Source organism: Sander vitreus, chromosome 22 (genome assembly GCF_031162955.1).
Source record: "Sander vitreus isolate 19-12246 chromosome 22, sanVit1, whole genome shotgun sequence".
NCBI lineage: Eukaryota > Metazoa > Chordata > Actinopteri > Perciformes > Percidae > Sander > Sander vitreus.
The window spans coordinates 24,956,382-24,983,881 of record NC_135876.1 but is presented as its reverse complement, the minus strand read 5'-3'; the positions used below and the strand labels follow the sequence as shown (position 1 = coordinate 24,983,881).

Sequence of the window (27,500 nt, the reverse complement as noted above, 5' to 3'; positions counted from 1 at the left end):
TGCTCCTTTATGGACGAAAAAAACAACCTAATCGCGATTATTTAACACGATAACTCGCTGACTTTCGGGAAAGATGTAATACATTTGACCATTTTCACATTCTCTGCTCTATGTTCTTAGTTTAATGTGTGTGTTTTTATGTTTGCACCATAAACTAGCACTTTTAATGTCCTTGTACGTACAGTCGATTGTGATTATAAATGGCTACTTAGGTTTTCTAACCTCCTCCTCACTATGACAACAAGCTTCTCATCCCACCTTCAGAGACTCAGAGCAGCTCTACAATATGTACACTGTGTGGTGCGTTGTTCATCTTTTGTCTTGTGGAATAAAGCCGCAAAGATGAATCAGTTTGTTGTTAACTATTTTGATAATCAGGTTTGAGTCATTTCTCTGACGTCAGCGTGTTAAATGTGACTATCTTCTAGTGTCTTCTCTCCTCTGTGACAGTGAACTGAACATCTTTGAGTTGTGGATAAAACGAGACGTTTGAGGACGTCATCTCGGGCTCTTTTGGGAAACACTGATCCACATTTTTTTTTTTTACCGTTTTCTGACATTTTAAAGACCAAATAACTAATCCATTCATCCAGAAAGTAATCCACAGATTAATCATATCAATCAATAAAGAAGTGTGTGTGTGTGTGTGCAGCTGTGTTTCCACAGGTTGCAGTTTATTTAGGTTGTTAATGATATTGATTGTTGGCGTTTCATTTAGTGAGCCCTGTAGCTCTCAGCTCAGTAGAAACTATTGCTGTTGCAACATTCATTTACTAAAAAGAGAGCGTCACAAAGTGCACTGAATCATGGGTATTGTGGTTCCCTTTCTGTACGTCGCAGCAGCAAATCTTCACTTACAGCGTTATGCTTTACTGTAAACTAGGGCGGTAACTAACAATTATTTTCATAGTTGATTAATCTGTGGATTATCTTCTGGATGAATGGATGAGTTGTTGTATAAAATGTCAGAAAATGGTGAAAAATGTGGATCCGTGTTTCCCAAAAAGCCCGAGATGACGTCCTCAAATGCCCACAACTCAAAGATATTCAGTTGACTGTCACAGAGAGAAGAAACTAGAACAATATTCCCATTTAACAAGCTGACATCACACAACAAAAATGACTCAACTCGATTAATCGATTATCAAACGACTAAGTTAATAGTTGATCATTTATTGATTCATCTTTGCAGCTTATACTGTACGGCATCCTGCAATAACTCCAGACTAGAAAATACAGAAGAAGGTGAGATGCATGATGGTGTTAGGCTCTAGATCCATTTTTACCAGGGCTTCGGATTCAGCTGAATATTGGGCTTGTTGACGGGGTTGGGTTTCTGCAGAACCTTAGTATTTTTTCCCACCATACGCTACGCTACGCACGCTACGCTGGTCGACGTGATGACGGCGCCGTTGATTACAGGAAGGTGTTTACGTAGGTGGAGCTTCAATGCAGCAGGCTGAGAGGAAGTGGAAATGGAACTGGTGAGCAGAAAAAGTGTTGTTTGGCAGTACTTTCAGTCAAAAGAAGGCCATTCAAGTCCAGCTACATGTTCAATCTGCAATGCTGATTAGTCTGGTGGTGGCGAGGACCCTAAACAATACACAACATCACCGCTGTTACAACATCTGGTATGAAACATCTGGAAGAATACGAGCTGAGCATGAAGGAATCTACAGACAGCAGCCAGAATGCAGCAACTTCAGGTACGGCAAAGGAAGGACAGTCACTGTTTACTTCATTAATGTGTTGACTGTGTTCATGGACTGAGGACGGGACGAGGACTCAGCAGAACCTCAACCAGGGGGTTCAGGACTCAGCAGAACCTCAACCAGGGGATTCAGGATTCAGCAGAATCTCAACCAGGGGATTCAGGATTCAGCAGAACCTCAACCAGGGGATTCAGGATTCAGCAGAACCTCAACCAGGGGATTCAGGATTCAGCAGAATCTCAACCAGGGGATTCAGGATTCAGCCAAACCCCAAAAATCTGGATTCAGTGCATCCCTAGTTTTTACTAAAAGTTGTCAAAGTGTACAATTACAAAAACAATATCTAGAGAGAATCCTGTGTGGACTTCTGATCTTAGATCCTTTCAGACAAGCGGCAGTGTGTGTCAGTGTTTTGTTGCAGGTGTAAAGACAAAGTAGCAGCACACATGCTGATGTTTTTCCTTGGCCGGGTTAATTCAGGTCAACCCTCTCACACACTGGAGCTAATGGCTTCAGAGTGTATCTTCTTTTTCTATGTCGGAGTGTGTTTGCCCTCAGCTGAAGAATGTCACAGCAGGCTAATGAGGACCTGCAGGGTTATGTATTCCACTTAAAAACTGGAGTTTGACTGTCCTACCGCTCAGGTAGGGCTGCTCCTTTATGGACGTAAAAATCTTGTTGACTTTCGGAAAGATGTTGCATTTATTGAACTTAAAAAACAGTGAAACCGTTAAACAAATCAACAGTGAAAACACCTTGAACTGTGACATTTACCTTAATACTTTTCCTGATGAACTGTTTGAATTCACCTTATAATAAATAATACAATACAATGTTTATAGTGTTAATTAATAAAGACAAAATGAGAGTGCACGTTCCATTCAGAACACAAGACAAAAGAAGAGTTTACCTGCAAAACCTAATGTGCAAAATAATCATCTATCTGCCTGCCTGTGTCTCTGTGTGTCTGTCTGTCTGTGTGTCTGTCTGTCTGTGTGTCTGTCTCTGTCTGTCTGTGTGTCTGTCTGTCTGTGTGTCTGTCTGTCTGTGTGTCTGTCTGTCTGCCCGTGTCTCTATCTGCCTGTGTCTCTGCCTGCCTGTGTCTCTGTCTGTCTGTCTGTCTGCCGGTGTCTCTATCTGCCTGTGTCTCTGCCTGCCTGTGTCTCTGTCTGTCTGTCTGTCTGCCCGTGTCTCTATCTGCCTGTGTCTCTACCTGCCTGTGTCTCTGTCTGTCTGTCTGTGTGTCTGTCTGTCTGTGTGTCTGTCTGTCTGCCCGTGTCTCTATCTGCCTGTGTCTCTGCCTGCCTGTGTCTCTGTCTGTCTGTGTGTCTGTCTGTCTGTGTGTCTGTCTGTCTGCCCGTGTCTCTATCTGCCTGTGTCTCTGCCTGCCTGTGTCTCTGTCTGTCTGTGTGTCTGTCTGTCTGCCCGTGTCTCTATCTGCCTGTGTCTCTGCCTGCCTGTGTCTCTGTCTGTCTGTCTGTCTGCCCGTGTCTCTATCTGCCTGTGTCTCTGTCTGCCTGCCTGCCTGCGTCTCTGTCTGTCTGTCTGTCTGTCTGTCTGCCTATGTCTCTGTTTGCCTGTGTGTCTGTCTGTCTGTCTGCCTGTGTGTCTGTCTGTCTGTCTGCCTGCCCGTGTCTCTGTCTGCCCGTGTCTCTGTCTGCCTGTGTCTCTGTCTGTCTGTCTGTCTGTCCAGTTAGGTTTGTTAACAGTGCAGGAAACAGCTGCAGGGATTCTTACTCATCAGTGAGAGTTGTGCTTGTGTAGCAGTATTGTTACATGTGTCGCTCAGCGTCCACACCAGTAATTAAAGCGAGTCTGTGCACGGCTCCGGCTCCCTCTGACGCTCCTTGTTTTTACTGCGATAGAACTGGTGTGTGTTGTGAAGAAAAGCCCGGCGGAGGCTTTGTTTTTCTTGGCTATTTGTGTCATGCGTCTGATCTGTGTCCATTGTTGAGCTGCGGTCGGCGCTGTGATGACAACAATAACATCTGAGTCGACGGCCTCAGTTCTCCCGCCGTGGCTCTCTGATCATTTCCTCTGCAGCTGCTTCTGTTGGCTCTTGAGGTTACATATTATATGTTCATTAATTTATGGTAAAAGTTCATCCCTCCATTAGAATAATAACTGATGTATCTTATTTTGTTTCTGTGTCATACCAAACATTTGGCTTATCCCAGATGGGATTACAAGACACCGCTATTTAACAGAAATCTTCCGGTCTCGCATACACAAATCATGTGGAGAAACAGAAAATAAACAACATGACATCATGACTTCGCGTAAACATACACGCCCACTTTCTAAAGCCAAGTGGCGTGTTATCTGTACGCATTTTGAGTGTATGTCTACGCTGTATACAGCGGACGTAAACATACACGCCACTCCAGAATCAGAATCATTTTATTCGCCAAATGCATCAGTACACACACAGGAATTTGACATGGCAATCAGTAACACAGAAGCTTGACAAACAGTATATGCGTATAGCTGCAAATAATAATAAAATAGTCCAAAGATAAAATTGTGACGGGAAGGGAGGGGGGGCAATGGATCAGCTATTCAGAAGGGAAATGGCTCTTGGAAAAAAAGCTATTGAGGTGGCGTGGTATCGCCCTGTACCTTCTTGGCGTGTTATCGCCACTTGGCGTGTTATCACGAGAAGGGAGCGACAGTTGGGTTTAGGAAACGTGACACGCGGGACATGATCCCCGGTCTCCTGGGTGAAAGTCCTGTTTGACCCGTCCTCCCCCCCCGACCAACCTCCCTACGCAGATTTTCGCCCTTTCATACTACTCGCTACGGCGTCCATTCACACGCAAACGCAAGGTAATGTAAGTCAACGGAGGCCAAACGGCGTTGATAAACACGCTAAAAAGAGAGTATGCGTCTTGATAACACGCCAATAATGGCGTACCAATTGGTGTGTCATACATACGCCACTTCATGAGCTCAGTCTGAAATAAATCAAAATAAAACAGTACATACAAACAAATATCTACAGATCATCTCCGTAAAGAGCTGTTTTTCTCTTCTTAAGATAACTGGCTACTTTATATATTTCGCAACTGAACAGGCATCTCTGTCTTTGAGCATCATCCATATTTACAAAATCAGTTTTTCATCTTACTAAACTAAGAGTCACGCTGTTTACAATAATAAGGACGGTACAACGATACGATACAACTTCATTGTCAGTAGACCCCGACTGATATATTATCTGTCGATATTAGGCATTTTCCAAACTGTCGGTATCGGCATTTATAACGGCCGATATATGAATATTTAAAAAATAAAATAAAAACGGACGAAACCCCCTTCAACCATGTTCTGAGTGTTGGCGTTGCGTAGTTTGACCACCAGAGGGCGCTCTACAACCTCCCTGTTGGCATCTCTCCTGTTTAACCCTTTGTTTCATATCTTTAGTTTGTATTTTTATACATTTTATTTATCAGAACTTTAATATATTTTGATGTTCTGTTGTGACAATAAAACACGTTTATTTTTAATGTTAGGGAAAACATTTTTTTTAAATATGTAACGGCTGATATATCGGAATATCACATTTTTAAATCACCAAATATTTGTATCGATATCGGCCTTAAAAATCCTTTATCGGTCGGGCTCTAACTGTCAGTTCACACCGACATTTATTTTGCGTTCCCCAGCAGCTCCGCCCAAAACAAAGACATGAAAAGAAAAGAAAAATACACAAAGAGCTAGACAACAATTACACATGTAGTACCAAACGAAATGGAACTCACAGCACACGGACAGATCTGCTTCCCTTCTTCTGTATTAACACACCGTCCAGTTTCAACAGTCGAAGGTAAAAAAATACCTCCTCTCAACTGAGCACATAATAGAAATCTTTGCCTTTCGGACAAATGATATACAATATAGAAATGTGCACAGTGATAGATGGTTACCGTAATTTCCGGACTATAAGTCGCATCAGTCAAAAAATGCGTCACGAAGAGGAAAAAAACATATATAAGTCTCACTGGACTATAAGTCGCATTTATTTAGAAATTTATTTCACAAAATCCAAGACCAAGAACAGACATTTAATCTGGAAAGGCAAGTTATTAAACTACACAACAGCCCCCAGAACAAGGGGCTGAATACGGTAGGTGTCCTCTATGTTAACGTAACACATTAACAGTTATTAAACTACCCAACAGCCCCCAGAACAAGGGGCTGAATACGGTAGGTGTCCTCTACGTTAACGTAACGTAACAGCTCTGTTGACGAGCCTCTCCCAGCAGCACGTTGTTCAAGCACCCATCTGTGGACTCCTTCCTCCAGCTCTGGCCATCTGGATTTCAGCGCGACTAGCTTTCTTTGTTTTCTTCATTGCAGTAAGACTAACCTTTTCTCCAGTCCCTCACAAGTTTCTCTCTCACTCCAAACTCTCGTTCTGCTGCTCGATGACCGTTTTCGGCTGCGTGTTTTACTACCTGCAGTCTCCTGCAGCTTCTTTTCTTTCTCAGTTGTCTTTAGGAGCAGCATATAGTCGTCACAAGCCTAGAGCGCCTCTCGCGGCTGTAGACGGTAATGTTTTCAGCATGAAATAACATTTAAAACATGTTACATTATATATATTTTGATATATAAGTCGCACCTGACTATAAGTCGCAGGACCAGCCAAAGCATGAAAAAAAGTGCGACTTATAGTCCGGAAAATACGGTAAATGAAGTGGAAGTGAGGTTTACCTGCAGCTAGATTAAAGCTCGAATAAGTTGAGTTACGATATTACGTCTGTGTTTGGACACATCATGGATGTTAATATGCATAGTGTCAGCTTTCATTTAACTCTTTCCGTTGTCCTCTCGGGTGAAAACTGAAAACACTTTTTTTTTCTTATGTTAATTTGATATTGTTTTCTTGCTTTATTCTACGTTTTCTACGCTTTCCCCCCAGCTACCGCCAGTATATACACCCCTTAAACCAACTTATTACCAAGTTTTACAATTATTTTTTCAAAATGCATGGTCACTAAACCTCATTCATATGATTTTATACCACATTTTTGAGTTAAAAAGCAGAAATTATGAAATATTTTGACAATTAAGTGAAAATCCGAGGAAGACTTCTGTCTTCCAAATGCTGTCAAATATAATATAACATCCGGAATTCAATGATATTGCGAAAAATGTTGTGTTGAACCAACTGTGTTGTTTTTTTTTTTGGGTAATAAAAAACACGTCTACTTTTAGAATAGGGGACAGCCTTAACTTAGCTCCGAGTGTTTGAGTCCAGAGGGAACTTAAAGGTCTTTATGACGCGGTCTCGTGCTTCTTAAGATCCTCTCTGCAGCTCAGAAAGGGGGAGGCTGACAAAGAGGAGGGGGGACAAACAAGTGGGGAGAAGGATTACAGGAGCACATGAGACTCAGCACACTCTGACTCACTGACTTTATGAGGGCACTCGTGGAAGAAAAAGTTCTCTCAGGTCATATTCTGTGGCTGGTTACGATACGTTTTATTCACTGCGCAGTGGGGACACAAGAATCTGTAGTTCAATTCTCTCTGACCCAAAGAAGGTCTAGCCAGGGCTTTTTAATGGAAGTTTACATAGGGCTACACCATATGAGGGAAATATCTAACTGTGATTCATTTGACTGATATTGCAATTAAAATATGATTCACGATAGCGGAGGGAATGATCATTTTTATACTCTCATTTTCATAAAAAGTATAAAAAGTGATTATAGTGTGATTTCTGCGAGGATCTGTACCAAACAAAGACGTTTTCTGTAGTCTGTAGGATAGGATTTGTAGGCCGGGACGTCTCTGCAGCACCACAATACTTCATTCAGACTGGTTAGACACATATTTTGCCTTCAACAAATATTGTACCGCCCCTGCGATTTGCATATTGTGCTAGTCCATATTATATATATGCAAAAATTATTGTTCATATGCAAAATATGCTTAATCCTACATGGACTGTTAATGCTTGGAAGTTCTGTTTTGTCCGATTTGAGGTACAGTGGAGAACTATGGTTATACCAGCTGTAATCCTCTACATAGAAAGGTCATCTTGGACTTACATTGAAGCTTATAAACTTGGGAAGTTTTTCATGTACATTTGAGGCAGTGATATGTATAATAAAATGCTTGAAAATAATCACTTTTGATGACACTTTGTCAGGCAGACAGACATTTCTTTGTCTTTTGGGGTATGTTGAGGGTGATATTTGACAGCAAAAAGGCAGCAATCCCCAGAATCTTTTTCTGCTACGTGTCAGGATACACCATGCAACATTTTAACGTTATATGACCATTTATGTAGCTGCAGTACACTTAATATTCACAATTACATCATTCCACCAAAAGCTTTTCCCAAAAAGGGTGTTTTTTGGCCCCAGAGACCAAGCGGGGCCGAGTTGGGGGTGGTCGTTATCAACTTGTGATGGCCCAAGGTATAAGATAATAGGAAATAATAGTGCAAAAAAGGTAGCAAACAAGGAAACAACAATGAACAAAAGCTGAGAAGTCTGAGTAGATTTACATAGACTTACAACACTGTCTGCTCAAACTAAGATGTGAATCTCTGTCGGCGTTAACCTTTTTGCAAACTGAAGTGCTTCCTCTTAACATTAAGCTAGAGCAAAGACAGACAGACTTAATTAAATCAGGAGTCACTAAAAGTTTGTTGTTTAGAGAAAATAATAGGAACCTAATCAGTGAACAGGAAAGAGGATATTAGGATAAGATGAGGATGAAACTGTTTGGGTGTTCATTTTCTTCTACACACTCATACAACGTGAGTAGAGTGAGGATGGAAACCAGGCATCGTTTCCTTAAAGTTGAAGACATAACTCACATAGAAACACACACATATAGACATATATACAGTGTCTTTCCTAGGTTTGTGGAAGACTTACATGCATGTATTTGGCACGGGGTTTAGGGCTCCTCCTTCAAGAAAAATGTTACGTTTTTCAAATGCATTTCAACAGAATTGTGGACCACTATCATTACATCTGTGTCTAAAATGTTGGAAAAGCTATAGCAGATAATACATAAATAACAGTTAAAGAACCTGCTGAAGACGTCCACAATCATTAGATCTGAGAAAAGTCATTTAGTTAGTTTTTATGCTCACATTGATTTGACATTCATTCGGCTTAGGCGGTGCCCAAAACGGCTTGTGTGTGCTTTAAGTGTTACAACCGTTGGTAAAACCCTGATGTATATGTATGGATTCCTACGTCAGGTCATGGGCTGAGCTTTAATCTGTAGTGTGTGACTGCCCTCTGTGATACCTTATGACCTCTGAGCTGTTTTATTAACATGGAGAAACTTATGAACACAAAACTTAAAACATCACATGTACAAAAGTGAAGCTCATAGCTTTAGCGGCAGACTGTTGTACGTCTCGCTGTTGGAATCCTCTACGGTGAAATACAGCCACACTACACCGTTTAGCTGTCAGCATTTTAGCCGCGTTTACTACTGTAGCTAACGGTAGGCTAACGTTAGCTGCTGTGTAAAGTGTTTACTGTAGCTAACGGTAGGCTAACGCTAGCTGCTGTGTAAAGTGTTTACTGTAGCTAACGGTAGGCTAACGTTAGCTGCTGTGTAAAGTGTTTACTGTAGCTAACGGTAGGCTAACGTTAGCTGCTGTGTAACGTGTTATTATTGTTAACTAGCGTGACGTGCAGCGATGTTTCTGTTGCCTCTAACGTCTGTTTTGGAGCATCAGAGCGCAACGCAGACATTTAAGTGGCACCGTAATCAGCGTTGCTATTTCGTCCGGTAGATACCGGGCACATTTTAACATGCGGCGTTAACGTGAACAGAAAATTGAGTTGCCTGTATCTTTTCACGGCAAACGCGCATGTTTGGAAAGTGGTCGTACAACAGCTGAAATGGCTCCTTCATAGTATCCTTCAACAAAGGAGGAATGTAGCACAATGTGGACGTGAAAGCAGCTATAATTAGCCTGTGTGACAATAACATTTCTTTTGGTTAAAATCAACAAATAATCGTGATAATTAATCGTGATCAATATATTGATCAAAATAATCGTGATTATCATTTTGGCCGTAATCGTGCAGCCCTAGTTTAAAGAAATGCAAACAACCCAGAGAGTTTTAACCCTATATAAACTATGAGAGGAAGGTACGGGAGAGGTAGTCTCGCTTCGCCAGACCTTCTTCCGCAGCGCTGTGGAGATCGGTCTGGCAATGCGAGACTAACATATAGAGAATTACAGAAATAATGATCCAGTAATTCCAGCTGAACAGAAACATCGTCATCTGATCATCATTCATAGCAGGCGTCTTCCCCTGTCAGATATTCTTGTTTAATTAAGTTACACTTCATGCTAATTAGTAATAATCAAAGCTGCTTATGTAACGCACGAACATGAAGACGACTGATCTGAAATCTAAAAGAGGTCACTAATTCTCTCTCTCTCTCTGCATATGTGTGGAAATGAATGTTAACATGACTTCACATGTAGTGTGAATGTTAATAGCAGCTCAGATTGTTGTGATAAAGGCTGAGTGGTTATGTAACGCTGCTGCCCACATAACCAACATCGCTGAGAGAAACCTTTCTGTCTTTATTGTTTCACTGAGGCAGTAGAAAAGCAGGAAGGGAAGCGGCTCCTGCAGCAGCTGTAGGATGTGATATCATGTAAGGTGGCTCTCACACCTGCCTCATTTACAACAGTTTGGTTAACGCCCACTAGAGTCCGTGTGGGCAGGTGGGAATGCAGCAGTCGTACTCACGGGTGCACCAAAAGCGTATACCATAGTTCCCCGTTAATAAGCCTAAGCAGAGAGCTCACTGCTTAACCTGGTGTAACATGAGAGAGAAGAGAGAGAGGAGACAGCAACTGAAAGGAGACTGAGTATAAATCCGACTGTGAGAACACAAAGATGGTGAGAGCAGCATATTGAGAGAGAGAGAGAGAGAGAGAAAGAAAGCTGCTGAAAGATACGAGAGGGAAGTTATGTAACCCTCCTTCTAATCTTTCATGGTTTCGAGAATCTGCTAAAAAAAAAAAACAGAGGACGAGGACAGGAACAGGAGGAGACAAAGACAGAGTTAAACACAGTTTTTGAAAAAGTAAATAAATAGACGTGAAGGATTTGAGAAGCAGAGAAGGAACTGAGGCTCAGTCATCACCCAGAGAGATAACAAAAAAGGGAGAGAGGATGGAGGGATGAGAAGTGCTCTATTGAAGGCCGTCTGAGAACGTTATTCGCATGAGTGAGTGAACAGAAAGACGGAGGACAGTGAGGACCAATCACAGAAGTCTATAATCAGCCCTGTGATGAGACTCTTCTCTGTTCCCTCTCCCGTTCATGCTGTTGTTGTTGTCGTCTCATCATGTTGTCGGAGTGAAAGGCTGGCAGAGTTTTCTTTCTTTTCCACTCAAGTCTTTTTGCAAGTTTTCCTTCTGCCCTGTTCAGGTCGCTTCTCAGCACGACTTTCCTCCTGTTTTTGTTTCCTCTGTTTCCATTTTCTTTCATTTCTTTGCCTTTTCTCGTCTACTTGTATCCCCTCCTCTTCCCTTCCTTTTCTTTCCTCTGCTTGTTTTTCCCCCTTGACTCCTCTCCTCGTCTCCTCTCTTTTCCTTTCCTTTCCTCTACTCTCCGTGTTTTCTCTCCACAGCTCCTCTCCTTCCCTGCTCTTCTCTCCCTTCGTTTCTCTCCTCTCCCCTTTCACCTCCTCTCTTCCTTTCTCTCCTCTCCTCTCCTCTCCTCTCCCCTTTCACCTCCTCTCCCTTCCTTTCTCTCCTCTCCTCTCCTCTCCTCTCCCCTTTCACCTCCTCTCTTTCTTTCTCTCCTCTCTCTGCTCTCTCTGCTCTCCTCGTCTCCTCTCCTCTCCCCTTTCACCCTCCTCTCCCTTCCTTTCTCTCCTCTCCTCTCCTCTCCTCTCCTCTCCCCTTTCACCTCCTCTCCCTTCCTTTCTCTCCTCTCCTCTCCTCTCCCCTTTCACCTCCTCTCCCTTCCTTTCTCTCCTCTCCTCTCCTCTCCTCTCCCCTTTCACCTCCTCTCCCTTCCTTTCTCTCCTCTCTCCTCTCCCCTTTCCTTTCTCTCCCTCTCTCTGCTCTCTCTGCTCTCCTCGTCTCCTCTCCTCTCCTCTCCTCTCCCCTTTCACCTCCTCTCTTTCTTTCTCTCCTCTCTCTGCTCTCTCTGCTCTCCTCGTCTCCTCTCCTCTCCCCTTTCACCTCCTCTCCCTTCCTTTCTCTCCTCTCCTCTCCTCTCCTCTCCTCTCCCTCTCCTCTCCCCTTTCCCTCCTCTCCCTTCCTTTCTCTCCTCTCCTCTCCTCTCCTCTCCCCTTTCACCTCCTCTCCCTTCCTTTCTCTCCCTCTCCTCTCCTCTCCCCTTTCACCTCCTCTCCCTTCCTTTCTCTCCTCTCCTCTCCTCTCCTCTCCTCTCCCCTTTCACCTCCTCTCCCTTCCTTTCTCTCCTCTCCTCTCCTCTCCCCTTTCACCTCCTCTCCTTCCTTTCTCTCCTCTCCTCTCCTCTCCTCCTCTCTCCCCTTTCACCTCCTCTCCCTTCCTTTCTCTCCTCTCCTCTCCTCTCCTCTCCTCTCCCCCTTTCACCTCCTCTCCCTTCCTTTCTCTCTCTCTCCTCTCCTCTCCTCTCCCCCTTTCACCTCCTCTCCCTTCCTTTCGCTCCTCTCCTCTCCTCTCCCCTTTCACCTCCTCTCCCTTCCTTTCTCTCCTCTCCTCTCCTCTCCTCTCCTCTCCCCTTTCACCTCCTCTCCCTTCCTTTCTCTCCTCTCCTCTCCTCTCCTCTCCTCTCCCCTTTCACCTCCTCTCCCTTCCTCTCTCTCTCCTCTCCTCTCCTCTCCCCTTTCACCTCCTCTCCCTTCCTTTCTCTCCTCTCCTCTCCTCTCCTCTCCTCTCCCCTTTCACCTCCTCTCCCTTCCTTTCTCTCCTCTCCTCTCCTCTCCTCTCCCCTTTCACCTCCTCTCCCTTCCTTTCTCTCCTCTCCTCTCCTCTCCTCTCCCCTTTCACCTCCTCTCCCTTCCTTTCTCTCCTCTCTCTGCTCTCTCTCCTCTCCTCTCCTCTCCTCTCCCCTTTCACCTCCTCTCCCTTCCTTTCTCTCCTCTCTCTGCTCTCTCTCCTCTCCTCTCCTCTCCTCTCCTCTCCTCTGTCAGTATGATAAAGACAGACTGTAAAGGACACCACAGCCTCCTGTCATCTCCTTAATAAAGATGTAAAACTCTTTTATAAAACAGCTGAGTGAGACTCTCGTCTCCATGGAGGCCCGGAGATATAATTTGCGTCTACTCGGCTTTAACATCCGCTGCCGGTGTTCAGTTAGCAGCAATAACTGCACAGACATTTAGCTTTTAGTCCTCTGATGGTGACCCTTAATGTCCCTGACACACCAGCCCGATAATCGGCCGTCGGACAGTCGTCGGCCTTCATTTTGGCTGATTTGGCATATTGAGTCGGAGGGCGGGCAGTCGGACTCAATGACCAATCTGATTGGTGGAGTGCTAACCCGGAAGTGATGAGCGTGACTAGAGCCTCAAATCTTTCAAACTGACCTTTGTTGATCTGAAATGAAGACAGATTCAGCAACGGCACGGCCTGTTTCTCTCTTCAAATGTTTTCAGAAACACGTTTCGAGATCGTATTTCGAACAAGCCGCCATTATCGGTCAGCTGGAGAAGCCAGACCCACGTGACCCGTTCGTCATTTCCGGTTTTCATTTTTTGGGGCGAAAATACAGATTAGCGCCGCCTGCTGTTATGGAGACGTATTACGTCCCGCGCACGCGCAGAACGTACGCTCAAGTCAGCGTCGCTTCGCTGTGTTCTGAGGCACTTTCTGGACCTCGGGGAGCTGAGTGATCCGTCCGACTGGCTGTTCTGCCGACGGTCGGCCGTCCCGTTGGTGTGTCAGGGCCCGTACACCTGCACCAGGGCTGGGACGGTATGCTTTTGTCTCTTCGTTTCTTTCACGATACATGGCTGCCGATTGGATTTGTGTTGCGATTTTCAATGATTGCGATTGGATATTATTGAGTATTGCAATTTTCTTTTCCTTCTTTAACTGATACACTTCCAGAGACAATATAGAGACAATATATCATGAGACATTTCTAAAAACTGATGGTTTTCTAAGAAAAATGCACATCACATGTCAGTCAGTCAGTCAGAAGAACATAACATGGACCTTTTTCTGCTTTCGGTCTTGATGGTCTTGATTGCCAAATGAGTTGTTACAAAGCTAATAAAGACTATCAGCTCCACCCAACTCTCTCTGGATCTCTCAGTATGACTATGTTCAGAAGATTGCAGAAACTCGAGTGAAGATACAGAACACTTCACCCAACACTGAGTGGAAGTTATTTTTGTTATATCGTTTATTTTTCGTTCTGTTGTCAATGCTTGTACTCCATCTGGTAAGTGGACAGTTCAATATTTTTGTGGAAAAGAAGGAAACATCAATTTGAAGTTTGAGTGATAAAGGCAAATAAATGTGACTGCTCTATACTTGATGTCAGCGTGTTAAATGTGAAGATTGTTCTAGTGTCTTCTCTCCTCTGTGACAGTAAACTGAACATCTTTGAGTTGTGGACAAAACGAGACGTTTGAGGACGTCATCTCGGGCTTTTTAGGAAACACTGATCCATTCATCTAGAAAATAAGCCCTAATGTAGTATATTCCCCTGGTGTTCAAGGTGCCATTTAACATGAGACAGACTGGACTGTTGTTTATAACGTCTACCTGCAGATGGCGTAATGTGACGACAGAAGTGCATTCTGGGGAGTTGGTGCAGTGGACTGTTTGCGGCAGTTGTCCTGGAAAACCTGCGGGTAGAAAACTCAATTAGTGCCTAAACCTTTCCAAAGTTTCCAAGTAAAGGGTAGCATAGGTTTTTTTTTAACCTGGAGCCTGTGGTGAAGCCGGCGAGCGGCGGTGTCGTACGTTGCTCTGCAGCTTGCTGGCGTGCAGAACGTGCTCCAGCTGCAGGAGGTTGGGCAGGTCTGCAGAGCCCTCGGCTCTCTGGCTCTGCTTGGTTTTATACTTCACCTGCAGGACAGAAAACAAGTGGCCACGTGAGGGTTGAAGACATATAGCTCTTTTCACGATATTTCTCCACCATAAAGTTACGTTAAGTCTTAAGTAAGTTTCTGATGGTGTTCTTTCATATTGTTTAAATGATGTGCAACACTTCCTCTTTAAAGCACACTATCTTTGGGTTGAATAAAACTCCTATAGTTTGTATAGTGAGAAAAAATGTAACTCCTGTGATTGCAGCTTCTAAGTTTCCACATCCGTAGTTCGTTTACGTCACACAAGAGCAGCCGTTTTCCCCTGTTGACATGGAAACGTTATGCAGTGACGTGATTACGCGACGTGAACGTCATCTAAAAGCTGCAAACCCCGCGATGAAGCCACGATGACACCACAGTTCCCGCTATTTCACCACATAAAATTGCATAAATATCCCGCATATTCCATCGCATTTTTTTAAGAAAACGTGACGCATAATCAAGGATTTTTGCCCAAAACAATCACAAAAAAACTCTTTTCTGGAAGGACTGACTATTGAAAACATGAAGCCCCAGAAGCCATTCCCCCGCTCTGCCGCTACGTTACAGCAACCAAAACACAGTCTTAAAACAGGGCGTTTGAGGATATTTTCATGTAGTTTTAGCACACAGTTGTTCTCTGCATGTACACGGTATTTCATGCAGAGAACACAATATTTGTTAAGACAATAATACAGTTGACAGTAGATACAGTATGTCCGCTGATTTAATATTTGTGTCTTGTGCTGCTGAGCTGAACTGGCAGCAAGGTTCACAGGAGCCAAGTCTGTCCTGAGCCCACACTGAGAGGTTCATCAACACCTAAGCAGGAAGATGAAGAGCGGCCAGACTGACCTGCACGCGCACACGCGCACACACACATACACACACACACACACACACACACACACACACACACACACGCACGGCTGTCATGCCTGCCCTTTCTTCCTCCTCTTCATCTGTCTCCCTCGCAGTGATTCACCAAAAGAGCATCCAGGTTGCTTTGTGTCAGTTGGTGAAGAAGCGTCTCCTGTCGGTGGCTGAACACGAGGCTCCGTCCTGCTGTGTCCATGTGCTGTTTGTGTCGTTGTTGTTGTGTGTGAGGCAGGACGGAGGACTGTGGTGTCACTGGCTCATCTCCCATCATGCAGATCACCCGGTTTTTAGCTACAGAGACAGCCATGATCAGAGCCATGCCTCCTGCTCCACCTGGCACCAGGAAGCTGTTGTTGTGTGGATGCATGGCTCTGGGGATACATGGAGCAATGTCACTAGGGTTGGGTACCGAAACCCGGTTCCACTATGGAATCGGACCGGATTTGAACCCAACTTTCTTCGTTTCCTCATTTCGGTTCCATTTCATGTGTCGAATGAAATATTTTCCCTCTTATATCCCCCTTTCTCTGTCGTCTACCGTTAGCTAGCTACCGTAAACGTAGGCTACTTTTTAAATGCCATATCTTCCCTCTGGTCTCACCAAAACGGACGTAAAAGCATATTAACCATTCACTGCACGTGATCGCTAGTACACAGATTACATCTTTGATGTCATTTTTCAGTTTTTCAAGAATCGGCATTGGAATCGTAAAAATCCAAACGATACCCAACCCTAGATGCCTAAATGTCATGCACGCACAGTTGGTCGGCCCATCCGTTCCTTCAGACTGACATATCTCAGCAACTATTAGATGGATTGCTCTGAAATTTGTTAAGGGATGTTAATGGTGAACCGTAGGACTGGATCTGAATGTTCAAAAGAAAGAAACCCCAGCACTGAACTGCCCAGGGGTGGCGAGGGGACTGTTTTCCTGCAACAACTGAAGAACAGTCGCTTCATCTCTTTTCTTTCTCTGTGAAATAAAGCCTTCAAGTGCTGTCGGAAATGTTGAACACCACACCCCCTCACCTGCCGATGCAAAGTTTTAAATAATCGCTGTTGTTGGTCCTAACTTTGCACTAGCAAATTGTGTTTTAAAGGTCCACTGTGTAGGAATGTCTCCCATCTAGCAGTGAAATTGTATTTTGCATTCAAACGAATAATGCTCTCTGGCGCCTCGCTTTTTCTAATGCCTGTTGCATCTACGGTAGCCGTTATGTACCAAGAAGCTAGGACAACATGTCCTCCAATTTCTGCTTTTTTGGTGACGAGGATTCCTTCTCCTGTGGCTCGGCATAAGTACGATCCTCCGTTATGAACTAGAGTGCAGGCTTTCAAGCTCCTCTCACTGATCTCCTTCTCCGTCTCAGCTGGTTTCAGTCACGTGACGCTGGCTCTGAACCAAAACGTGTTGTGGATTAGCTAGACAGGTCGGCTAGTGCTCTATGTCCCTCTCAGCCATTATAGTTTTTCAAGATGGCGGAACGACATGGAAGCCTCCTTGGCAAGGGGGTCAGCTTCTCCTCGGTCCGCGAACCTCCTGTGGCGCCATTTTGATGCTAATAAGCCATCACCTCCCGTTAGCATCCCATTGACTCCCATTCATTCTGACGTCACTTTGACAGAGAATACCTTTACATCTGAAGCGTTTAAAGACTCTATTTGTCCGTTGTTTATTTCTAAAGAAACACGACAATGTATAAAAGGCTCCATTACCTTGTAGCTCACGTTATGGCTCCGTAGCAGACGTTTTTATAACAATAGGCTAACGATTGGGTCATAACCACGAGACTTCCTGTCTCATAGTAGAGGAGTTACCGTATAGTACAGGAGAAGCTCTCAGGCAGTTTGGACTTCCATCAGCTGTTTAAGTGTAATGACTAATGTTAACTATCATTTTAGTGATCAATAATGAGCCTGTGTCTATGTTATCTCCTTACATATACCTACGCTCTCCGTCTCTGCTAGATTGGGAATGATTGAGATTTCTCTTGGCACAGCTACCAGAAGACTTCCAACTTTCAGACAGGTTGCTCACGTCACATCTACGTCTTCAAGCTCAGTTGGAGGCTGCTCAGTAACGCTCAGCCATCACCGGGAAAGAGCTTCTAATGTCCTTCACTTGTCTCCGTCCAGAGACACGGGTCTGTTGGTCCATTCTTATAAAAGGTACACTACACAGTGTACCTTTTAAGCTTTCTTTTCTGCCCAGCTTGTGGCTCTTCGCTGGACGGCGCTCACAGCGGAGAGCAACGTGACACATGACACTTTATCGATGAGAGCTGGCGGAGTAAACCAGGCAGAGATGCACAGCTGGCAACCTCACGCTGTGGACCGCTGTGGACTGTGGAAAGTGGCTGCTTGTGGTCCGCAGCTGTCCACAGAACGTGGAAAGTATTCCCGAGCCACCCCGATGGGTGAACTGAGACTCTAGACCTCTAAATTAGCGTCCCGAGTACACACAATAATGAGAATGGATTGTAATAACTTTGATCCTCTGATTTTTCATCTAGCGCCCTCATCAAGTTACAGATTTGTGACCAAATACCTGCAAAAATAATAATATTCAATCGATTACAGCTGTTCTTTGCGTTTAATGCCAATTAGCACATGTTAGCATGCTAAAGTGAGATGGTGAACATGGTAAACATCACACCTGCTAAACATTCCTGTCGACACGTTAGCATTTAGCTCAAAGCACCTCTGTGTCTTAAGCACAGCCTCACAGAGCTTCCAGCATGGCTGTAGTCTTTGTTTTCAGGATTTGAATGAGGTTGATGGTTGCATTTTATTGGACCTCACACACACACACACACACACACACACACACACACACACACACACACACACACACACACACACACACACACACACAGACGTCTGAATGCTCAGTTAGTCGTTTGCGTCACTGCTGCTGGGAGAAAGGAGATTGCTGTCGTTTGGCAAATGTCACAACAACATTATAGACAATGGGAAATCTAAATCCGTATCCCCCCCCACACACTCTCACACACACACACACACACACAGACACACACACAAATCAGATGTCTCAACCAAGAAGTAAGAGAAAGGCAGGATGTGTCTGAGGGTATTATTGGAAGCTACGTGTGTGTGTTCTTGTTTTTTGGCAGAAGTTATATTTAGCTCATGTCAGGAGGTATGAAACAGCTTATTGTTTGTTAAGTAGAGTGAATACTTTGTTTTTATCCTAGAATGTGTGTGTGTGTGTGTGTGTGTGCGTGCGTGCGTGCGTGTGTCCACTCAATGGGGAAATTAAAGTTTAGAGATCAAAAGCTCGACGGCTCAGGATTTAATTTGAGAACATGTGTGAACTCCTGTTGAGATTTGGTTAGTCTGAGAAAGTCAACCTGATGATGTCAGAGTGACGTCAGGTGGGGTGAGGTTTCAAATATATATGCAGTTGCATTATGGGAAGGGTAGGAGCCGGTGTTTTTGAAGTTCGACCCATGGAAGTCAGTCTTCAGCAACCATTTTTGCTATTTAGTTGTTACTCTTTGTAGTCCAACTTTGTGCTAGTGCATCAGGGAAGACGGAAGTGGTTTTTAGCAGCAAGTGTCCGTTAGAATCTTTGATTTTGTCCTGAAACACAACAAATGATGTAATGAACCGAGCAGACGGGCCGGTTTGTGTCCTGCAGGCGTCAGCTGGCTGTTAAAGACTCCACACAAACTGAGTTATTGTGCCGAGCTGCTTGTCCCGCCAGCACGGAGTTACCTTGGCTAGCTGTGTGTGTGTGTGTGTGCGTGTGTGTGTGTGTGTGTGTGTGTGTGTGTGTGAGAGAAATATCCCACAGAGCAGCTCTTTGTCTCAAAGTATTGAGTTGCACCAAATGAACAAAGCATCCGTGGTTGCCAGTAGCGACCGGAACAGGTGAAGTGAAACTTTAGGACATAGTGAGTGTGTGTGTGTGTGTGTGTGTGTGTGTGTGTGTGTGTGTGTGTGTGTTTATTTATATAAAACTAAGAGTCACAGAAGTGAAACAAAAGGACTGCTGACCGGAAAAAAATGCCAGAATTCACACACACACACACACACACACACACACACACACACACACACACACACACATACACACACAAACAGAGGGACAGTGAGGAATGGAGGAGAAAGACTGAAACAGGAGGGAAAGAATAGGAATAATCAGCGGAGCTACATTCATCATTTTAAATCAGTCATATTCACATTATGTAAAGGACATGAAGCATCGTAAACTAATTATATCTGCGTCTATAAATATACATCTGCTGGTTTACTTTGTAGCACATAACAGGTAGAGGGTGCTGTCTTTTCTTTAGTTTAATTTATTAAACCGTCAAACAGCAGCCGATATATTCAGGGTTATTATTAGGTGTATGTGCAGCAAGCCAAATGAATGAGTGTAACTAAAAGACTTCTCAGATCTGATGATTGTAGTTGGGACTTTTTTAGAAAGTTTTGTCTTTAAAGGTGCTCTAAGCGAGTTTTTTAGGCTACACCATTTTTTGTCATATACATCTCCTCACTATCTGCTAGCTGCCTGTCCCCTGAACACACTGTAAAAAACATCTCCTCACTATCTGCTAGCTGCCTGTCCCCTGAACACACTGTAAAAAACATCTCCTCACTATCTGCTAGCTGCCTGTCCCCTGAACACACTGTAAAAAACATCTCCTCACTATCTGCTAGCTGCCTGTCCCCTGAACACTCTGTAAAAAACATCTCCTCACTATCTGCTAGCTGCCTGTCCCCTGAACACACTGTAAAAAACATCTCCTCACTATCTGCTAGCTGCCTGTCCCCTGAACACACTGTAAAAAAACGTGGTCTCTGTAGACAGCCCAGGCTCCACAAACGGCAGCAACAACAAACTGCACCAACCTGTACCAACAAACATAACAACTTCCATCCAAAACCGACAAGAAGGAGTTGGTTGAGCCATCACCGCAGCAGCGTTAGCACGTAGGCTACTTCCACAGTGCACGTTCATGACTGTTTCAGGAAGCACAGAAGGGAGGGAGAGGGGACGGGATGAGGAGGAGGGAGGAGCGAGCTATCCTCCATTATGTTTGACAATACTTTGTCAACAAGAAGTAACGTCCCCCCAACATCGCTTAGAGCACCTTTAAGCTTTTTGAGTGTCATGTATTTATTATCTGCTCTCTAGCTCTAACATTTTAGACCCAGATATTGAGATAACGGTCTAAAAAGATGTGAAAAAGAGATGCAAAACTGCCACAAAGGAAACAAAAATGACTAAAAAGAGACACAACACGACTACAAAGAGACAAAATCCCACAAAGAGACACAAAATCCATGGAGTAATAGCATTTTGTTTATTGAAACACGTCACATATTCTTTGGGGGAAGGACGCCTAAACCCCCGCACAACTAAGTCTTTACCCACAAAGGGAGGGAAAACAGAACTGACCCTGTGTTAATGTTGAACATTTCAAGAGAGAAACATCTAATGCTTCATTATTTTATTCCTGTAATTTTTCCGATTCATTTTTGGAATCTTTTTTATTTTTATTTTTTTACTGTTTTGAAATTTCAAGAATAATTGTTGGAAAATAGTACCCCGGTAATCCAGATTCCTCACGAGAGCACAATTTGAAGTTACTCAGCGAGTCACTCTGGCATTCAGTAATGCTGCTCATTAGCTATGCCCTTGGAGCCGAGCTGCACCAATCACATCGGTGTATCTGATATAGGCGGGCCAGAGGCGAGCTGAACAGATGACGACAGCGCTGCGACGTCCAAGTCATTAGTAAACATTGCAAGATGGCTACGGATGAACACCAGTTGTTTGAAACGGCTTTTTGCCGCTACAAAGAACGAGTTAGACTTGGCTTTTTATCTGAAAGAGGAACAGAAGACGGCGCTCCAATCGTTCCGTTGCAAGACGGATGTTTTTGCTGTTTTGCCGACCGGATACGGCAAGAGTTTAATCACCCAGTTAGCTCCACTGGTAGCTAAGAGTTTAATCACCCAGTTAGCTCCTCTGGTAGCTAAGAGTTTAATCTACCAGTTAGCTCCTCTGGTAGCCAAGAGTTTAATCTACCAGTTAGCTCCTCTGGTAGCTAAGAGTTTAATCACCCAGTTAGCTCCTCTGGTAGCTAAGAGTTTAATCTACCAGTTAGCTCCGCTGGTAGCTAAGAGTTTAATCTACCAGTTAGCTCCTCTGGTAGCTAAGAGTTTAATCTACCAGTTAGCTCCTCTGGTAGCTAAGAGTTTAATCTACCAGTTAGCTCCTCTGGTAGCTAAGAGTTTAATCTACCAGTTAGCTCCTCTAGCTAAGAGTTTAATCTACCAGTTAGCTCCTCTGGTAGCTAAGAGTTTAATCTACCAGTTAGCTCCTCTGGTAGCTAAGAGTTTAATCTCCAGTTAGCTCCTCTGGTAGCTAAGAGTTTAATCTACCAGTTAGCTCCTCTGGTAGCTAAGAGTTTAATCTACCAGTTAGCTCCACTAGCTAAGAGTTTAATCTCCCAGTTAGCTCCTCTGGTAGCTAAGAGTTTAAGCGCATGGGGCTTAGCGTGTATTGCTGTGATTGGTCGTAATGTTATCCAATAGCGTGCAGTGAGATTTTCAAATGCATGCTTGGTGCCGCCCCTCGAGTTGGGCCGTTTTCATTACTCAGTGCCAGACCCTTAATCTTTCGGATTTGGGTCTAGATTTCCAGGCTAGGAAAATAGACAATTGAAAGTGAACGTTCAACATCCTCTGTTTACCAATGTTTCTCACCCAAACCAATTTTGTGTACCCTTGCAGTCTAACAAATGTGTTACTCCTTACACCGTGCATTGTTTACATTCATGACGGAGTTTCTGAGGCTATCAAGACTTCTGAAAAGAGATGATTCGGTGTGTCTCTTTATGCTGTTATGTTCACCTCCATTCTGATTGTACAGAGACAAGTTTACCTGCTACGTTTTCATAGAAGCAGAACAAATCATCCCTCTATCGACTGGCCCCTCTGCAGGAGAGAGAGGGGGAGATACAGTGTGTGGGAGAGAGAAAGAGAGACAGTGTATGTGAAAAGGAGGGTGGGAGGAATAAAGAGGTGATGTGGGAGGAGGAGGAGGAGAGGAGTGAAGGACAGTTCAGCGGAGTGGTCAAACTGTGCCGCTGAAAACGCTGCTGGCATCGATGATTCAGGGGCTCAATGAATCAGCCAGCTCACAGGAAAACTACTGAGCCTAGACTCTGTCAGCCTTTATTTCATTCATTGTACATTGCAATCCTCCTTTAATCTGTTTCCCCTCCTTTTGGCTTCGTCTATGTCATGTTTTGCAATTTAATCGGAGAGAGGTTTTCATTATACGCCCCTTAAAAAGGAGAGTGATAGGGAGATGTTTCCTCAGATGGACACATTATACTTTTGGTTCTTTCTCTGATATATCCTTAAAGAGCCACAGAGGGGTTTTCTGCACTGCTTATAATAAAGACTGGCGCTGGAGTGTGGGAGTGTTTTCCACCATGTCACCCATCCACCCACCTCATACTATACTCTGTACAGATCTGTGAGTAACTCACTTCATGCTGTGTGTTCCTGCAGACGAAAGCTTCAAATCCAAACCCACTGTTGCTGCTTTTAGATACAGAGAACTAACTCATTTAAATATATCTTTAGTTTGAACAGTTTCTTTAAGCCATGTACCCCCTAACCAGCGCAAATCATTTTTGGTAAAATAAAGTATCTATAAAGAGGAAGAATACAGCGATGTCAGCGCTAGATTTACTAAACTACAGCCTTGGACCTGGAGAACATTTAGATGATGATGGAAAAAGGAGACAAAAACCTTGGCAAAACACAGTAGAAAGAAGGAAGGCAACACTAGGGCGACAAGTGACCAAAAATTCAAATAAGCACGTACCCCCTGCAGTCCTCCAGAGTACCTCTAGGTGGACATGTACCCCCTGCAGTCCTCCAGAGTACCTCTAGGTGGACATGTACCCCCTGCAGTCCTCCAGAGTACCTCTAGGGGGACATGTACCCCCTGCAGTCCTCCAAAGTACCACTAGGTGGACATGTACCCCCTGCAGTCCTCCAGAGTACCTCTAGGGGGACATGTACCCCCTGCAGTCCTCCAGAGTACCTCTAGGGGGACATGTACCCCCTGCAGTCCTCCAAAGTACCTCTAGGTGGACATGTACCCCCTGCAGTCCTCCAGAGTACCTCTAGGGGGACATGTACCCCCTGCAGTCCTCCAGAGTACCCCTGGGGGGACACGTACCCCCTGCAGTCCTCCAAAGTACCTCTAGGGGGACATGTACCCCCTGCAGTCCTCTAAAGTACCTCTAGCGGGACACTTAGAGAGCGAGAATGCTGTAACCGGCAGCCGTGAACCAAGCCGCAATATAATCAATCAAGGACAAATGTTCAGCATCAGTCAGCGTCCACTAAAAGTTCTGTTGTTGCTGCTGACAGACTCAGATTATTATTCTAAGTGCCTGACAACATTATGAAAGGATCCCTACAGAGATAGACCTTTTAGTTAAAGAGGAAGATCCTTTTAGTTTAACGTGAAAAAGCCCTGAAATCACCATCACCAAACTCACCAGACTCCATGTAAATAATCAGGACTTTTAGCGTGTATAGAGCCAGCATATCTCCACCAGACTCCATGTAAATAATCAGTACTTTTAGCGTGTATAGAGCCAGCATATCTCCACCAAACTCCATGTAAATAATCAGGACTTTTAGCGTGTATAGAGCCAGCATATCTCCACCAGACTCCATGTAAATAATCAGGACTTTTAGCGTGTATAGAGCCAGCATATCTCCACCAGACTCCATGTAAATAATCAGGACTTTTAGCGTGTATAGAGCCAGCATATTTCCACATGTAAATGGGTGAATTAAGGGTTTATTTCAACCAAACCAGAGTGGTGATTGTTGGAACAGTGGAAAGATGAACCAAGACGGCTTTTGATAGTTTTATTTAGTGTCTGTGGACTTTGAATGAAGTGTGTTTTACGATCATAAAATTACTGATTATTTACATGGAGTCTGGTGGGTTCTGGGGCTGTAGCATGTTAAACAAAAAGGTCTATCTCTGTAGGGATCCTTTCCATAATGTTGTCAGACACTTTGAATAATAATCTGAGCAGTGGTAAATTGAAGGTGAACAATAGCCCGTTGACGTTACATTGCAGCTTGTTTCTCGATTAATACTGGACCAATGTCAAAGATTGTTGTTCCCATCTGTCACTAGGTTGAAACATACTGAAGATGCCATTAAAGGTCACTTATAAGGTAGGCACACAGACATGGGCATGGCATAAAAGCAGCGTTAACTACAGTTTCACAAAACAAATCAAACAATTACAGAAAGGCTCATTGTTTCTGCTAATGTCACCGTCTTGCTCGGTCATTAAGTCGTTAAGGTTACTCTCAGCATGGAAAGGCTCTGACATTTTTCAAGCTGCAGCCTTCATTGTTTAAAAGGACTGAACACGACAAAAATAACTTATTACAGACAAAAAATGACCACCTGCTGTGGCTTCTGTTTATATCGATGGAAAAGAAAGATCAGAAACTAAATGAAATCGTGTGTGTGTGTGTGTGTGTGTGTGTGTGTGTGTGTGTGTGTGTGTGTGTGTGTGTGTGTGTGTGTGTGTGTGTGTGTGTGTGTGTGTGTGTGTGTGTGTGTGTGTGTGTGTGTGTGTGTGTGTGTGTGTGTGTCTGTGTGTGTGTGTGTGTGTCTGTGTGTGTGTGTGTGTGTGTGTGTGTGTGTGTGTGTGTGTGTGTGTGTGTGTGTGTGTGTGTGTGTGTGTGTGTGTGTGTGTCTGTGTGTGTGTGTCTCTGTGTCTGTGTGTGTGTCTGTCTCTGTGTCTGTGTGTGTGTGTGTGTGTGTGTGTGTGTGTGTGTGTGTGTGTCTCTGTGTCTGTGTGTGTGTGTGTGTGTGTGTGTGTGTGTCTGTCTGTCTCTGTGTCTGTGTGTGTGTGTCTCTGTGTGTGTGTGTGTGTGTGTGTGTGTGTGTGTGTGTGTGTGTGTGTGTGTGTGTGTGTGTGTGTGTGTGTGTGTGTCTCTGTGTGTGTGTGTGTGTCTCTGTGTGTGTGTGTGTCTCTGTGTCTGTGTGTGTGTGTCTGTGTGTGTGTGTCTCTGTGTGTGTGTGTGTGTGTGTGTGTGTGTGTGTGTGTGTGTGTTCATATTGATAGAAAAGATAGAAAAGAAAAAGACTAAACCAAAAACAAAAGATCACAAGATAAATGAAATCATTTCACATTTGAAAAGGTCGACACACAGAAGCAAAAATAACAGATTGTCAAACTGAATGTAACAAAAATGATTTTAAAATGAAATAAATAAAAGGAAAAAAAACATATCTTTGTAATGAGACAGCAGGAGATGTAATCTATCGGTTATGTCCCCCTTTTTTCTCAGCATGAATTTCAGACCCGTGTATTTCAGCTGGAAGCAGCGTGTCAGCGTGTCAGGTATTTTTTCGGTCAGTATGGATTTTGTCAGTCGGGACTTTGTCCATTTTTGGTATTTTTAGGACTATAACTGCTGCTTTAACCCTTGTGTTGTCCTCGGATCAAATATGACCCGTTTTCAAAGTTTTTTCTATCAGAAATATGGGTTTCTCACAACCAAATTGTCCAAAAATAACATGGATGCATGATGTACATTGTATGCAACCCATATAACAATCTTCACAGGTACAATTAATGATTCTTGAAAAAAAACAATGTCAATGGTTTCAAAACAGTGTCAAGACTAAACTTTGACATACACCAGTCTGTGATTCACTCAACATCCTCTGATCTCAACTATTGGTCAAAATAATGCATCATTTCAGCTTTTTTTTACTCAAAAAATGGGTATAATGTCATTTAAATTAGGTTTCATGACCATGCATTTAAAAAAGTGTTGAGAAAAGTGACAAAAACATTGGAAAAAAGGCCCAAAAAAGTTCATTTTCAATGTTGTTTTGTCATTCTCAGTCTTATTCTGCATACTTCCGTCAGTCCACTGCTAACGTGCACGGACCACTTCCTGCCGTAGTGCCCACTTTCGATGGTTAGCATTGTCCCGAAAGGAACACTTACGTTAAAACACTTAGCGGGATGAGCGTGACGAACACCTCTCAAAATCTGACGAAAAATGTCGATCAATAAAACAGACAGATTCAGCAACTTCAGGCCTTTTTCTTGCTTAAAATGTTTTCAGAATACATTTCTGTAAATGTGGCGACACACACACACACACACACACACACACACACACACACACACGCACACACACACACGCCAGCCACCACGTCACTTCTGTTTACTGATAGCTAGCGTTTACCTCAGGCTAATTCATTAGCTAGTAAGTGGCGATTTTTGACAAGCAGGTAACGGAGTCTCAGTTCACCGTCCGGGAGCCTCTGACTCACTGACAGCTGTAGGTAGTAGCGTTAATGTTCTGTGCATTGTCGGACACATGCAGCCACTTTCCTGAAACCGCTTGCGAGACTGACAAGTCCACAGCCGCCCGTGGCGTTGATCCGAGCCTGTCTCCACCGCCTCCACCTGCAGGTTGTCAACTGTGTGGTTTGGAATGAAAGGGAGAAAACAGGACAGAGTAACACGGATATATACTTCTTTTTTTGACTGCGCCTTAACTGCAAAGAGCTGCAGCTCTCAACCCAACTAGCGTTATCTGTCTCTCTCTGTCTCTCCGCCAGGAGTCCCGCCTCCCTAGACAAAGACCATGTGACAGACAAGAGGGTTCACTCCTCGTTACGCTAAGGAACCGAGAGTGGTCCTCCAGTCTCTTAGACAGAGAGAGACGAGGAAAACAAACAAGCACGCAAATGGAAATTATCGCGGCCGGAAAAATGATGGAGCTCATTTTTTTTATCGTGCGATTAATTGATTTATTGTGCAAGTAGG

The 27,500-nt window shown here is 44.0% G+C and overlaps 1 protein-coding gene across 3 annotated transcripts in view; it reads left to right on the top strand.

Annotated features, from left to right (window-relative positions):
* The window catches only part of nebl (nebulette), a 162,458-nt gene that overhangs the window by 10,338 nt on the left and 124,620 nt on the right, over positions 1-27,500 (top strand). Inside the window, exon 1 of one of the 3 annotated variants that reach the window (XM_078280897.1) lies at positions 1,399-1,706. The exons of the other annotated variants lie outside the window; for them this stretch is intronic. Within the exon in view, the coding sequence (XP_078137023.1) occupies positions 1,564-1,706 (143 nt within the window). The 5' untranslated portion in view covers positions 1,399-1,563. Of the gene's footprint in view, positions 1-1,398; positions 1,707-27,500 lie in introns of those variants that run through there. 3 annotated transcript variants of the gene reach the window in all.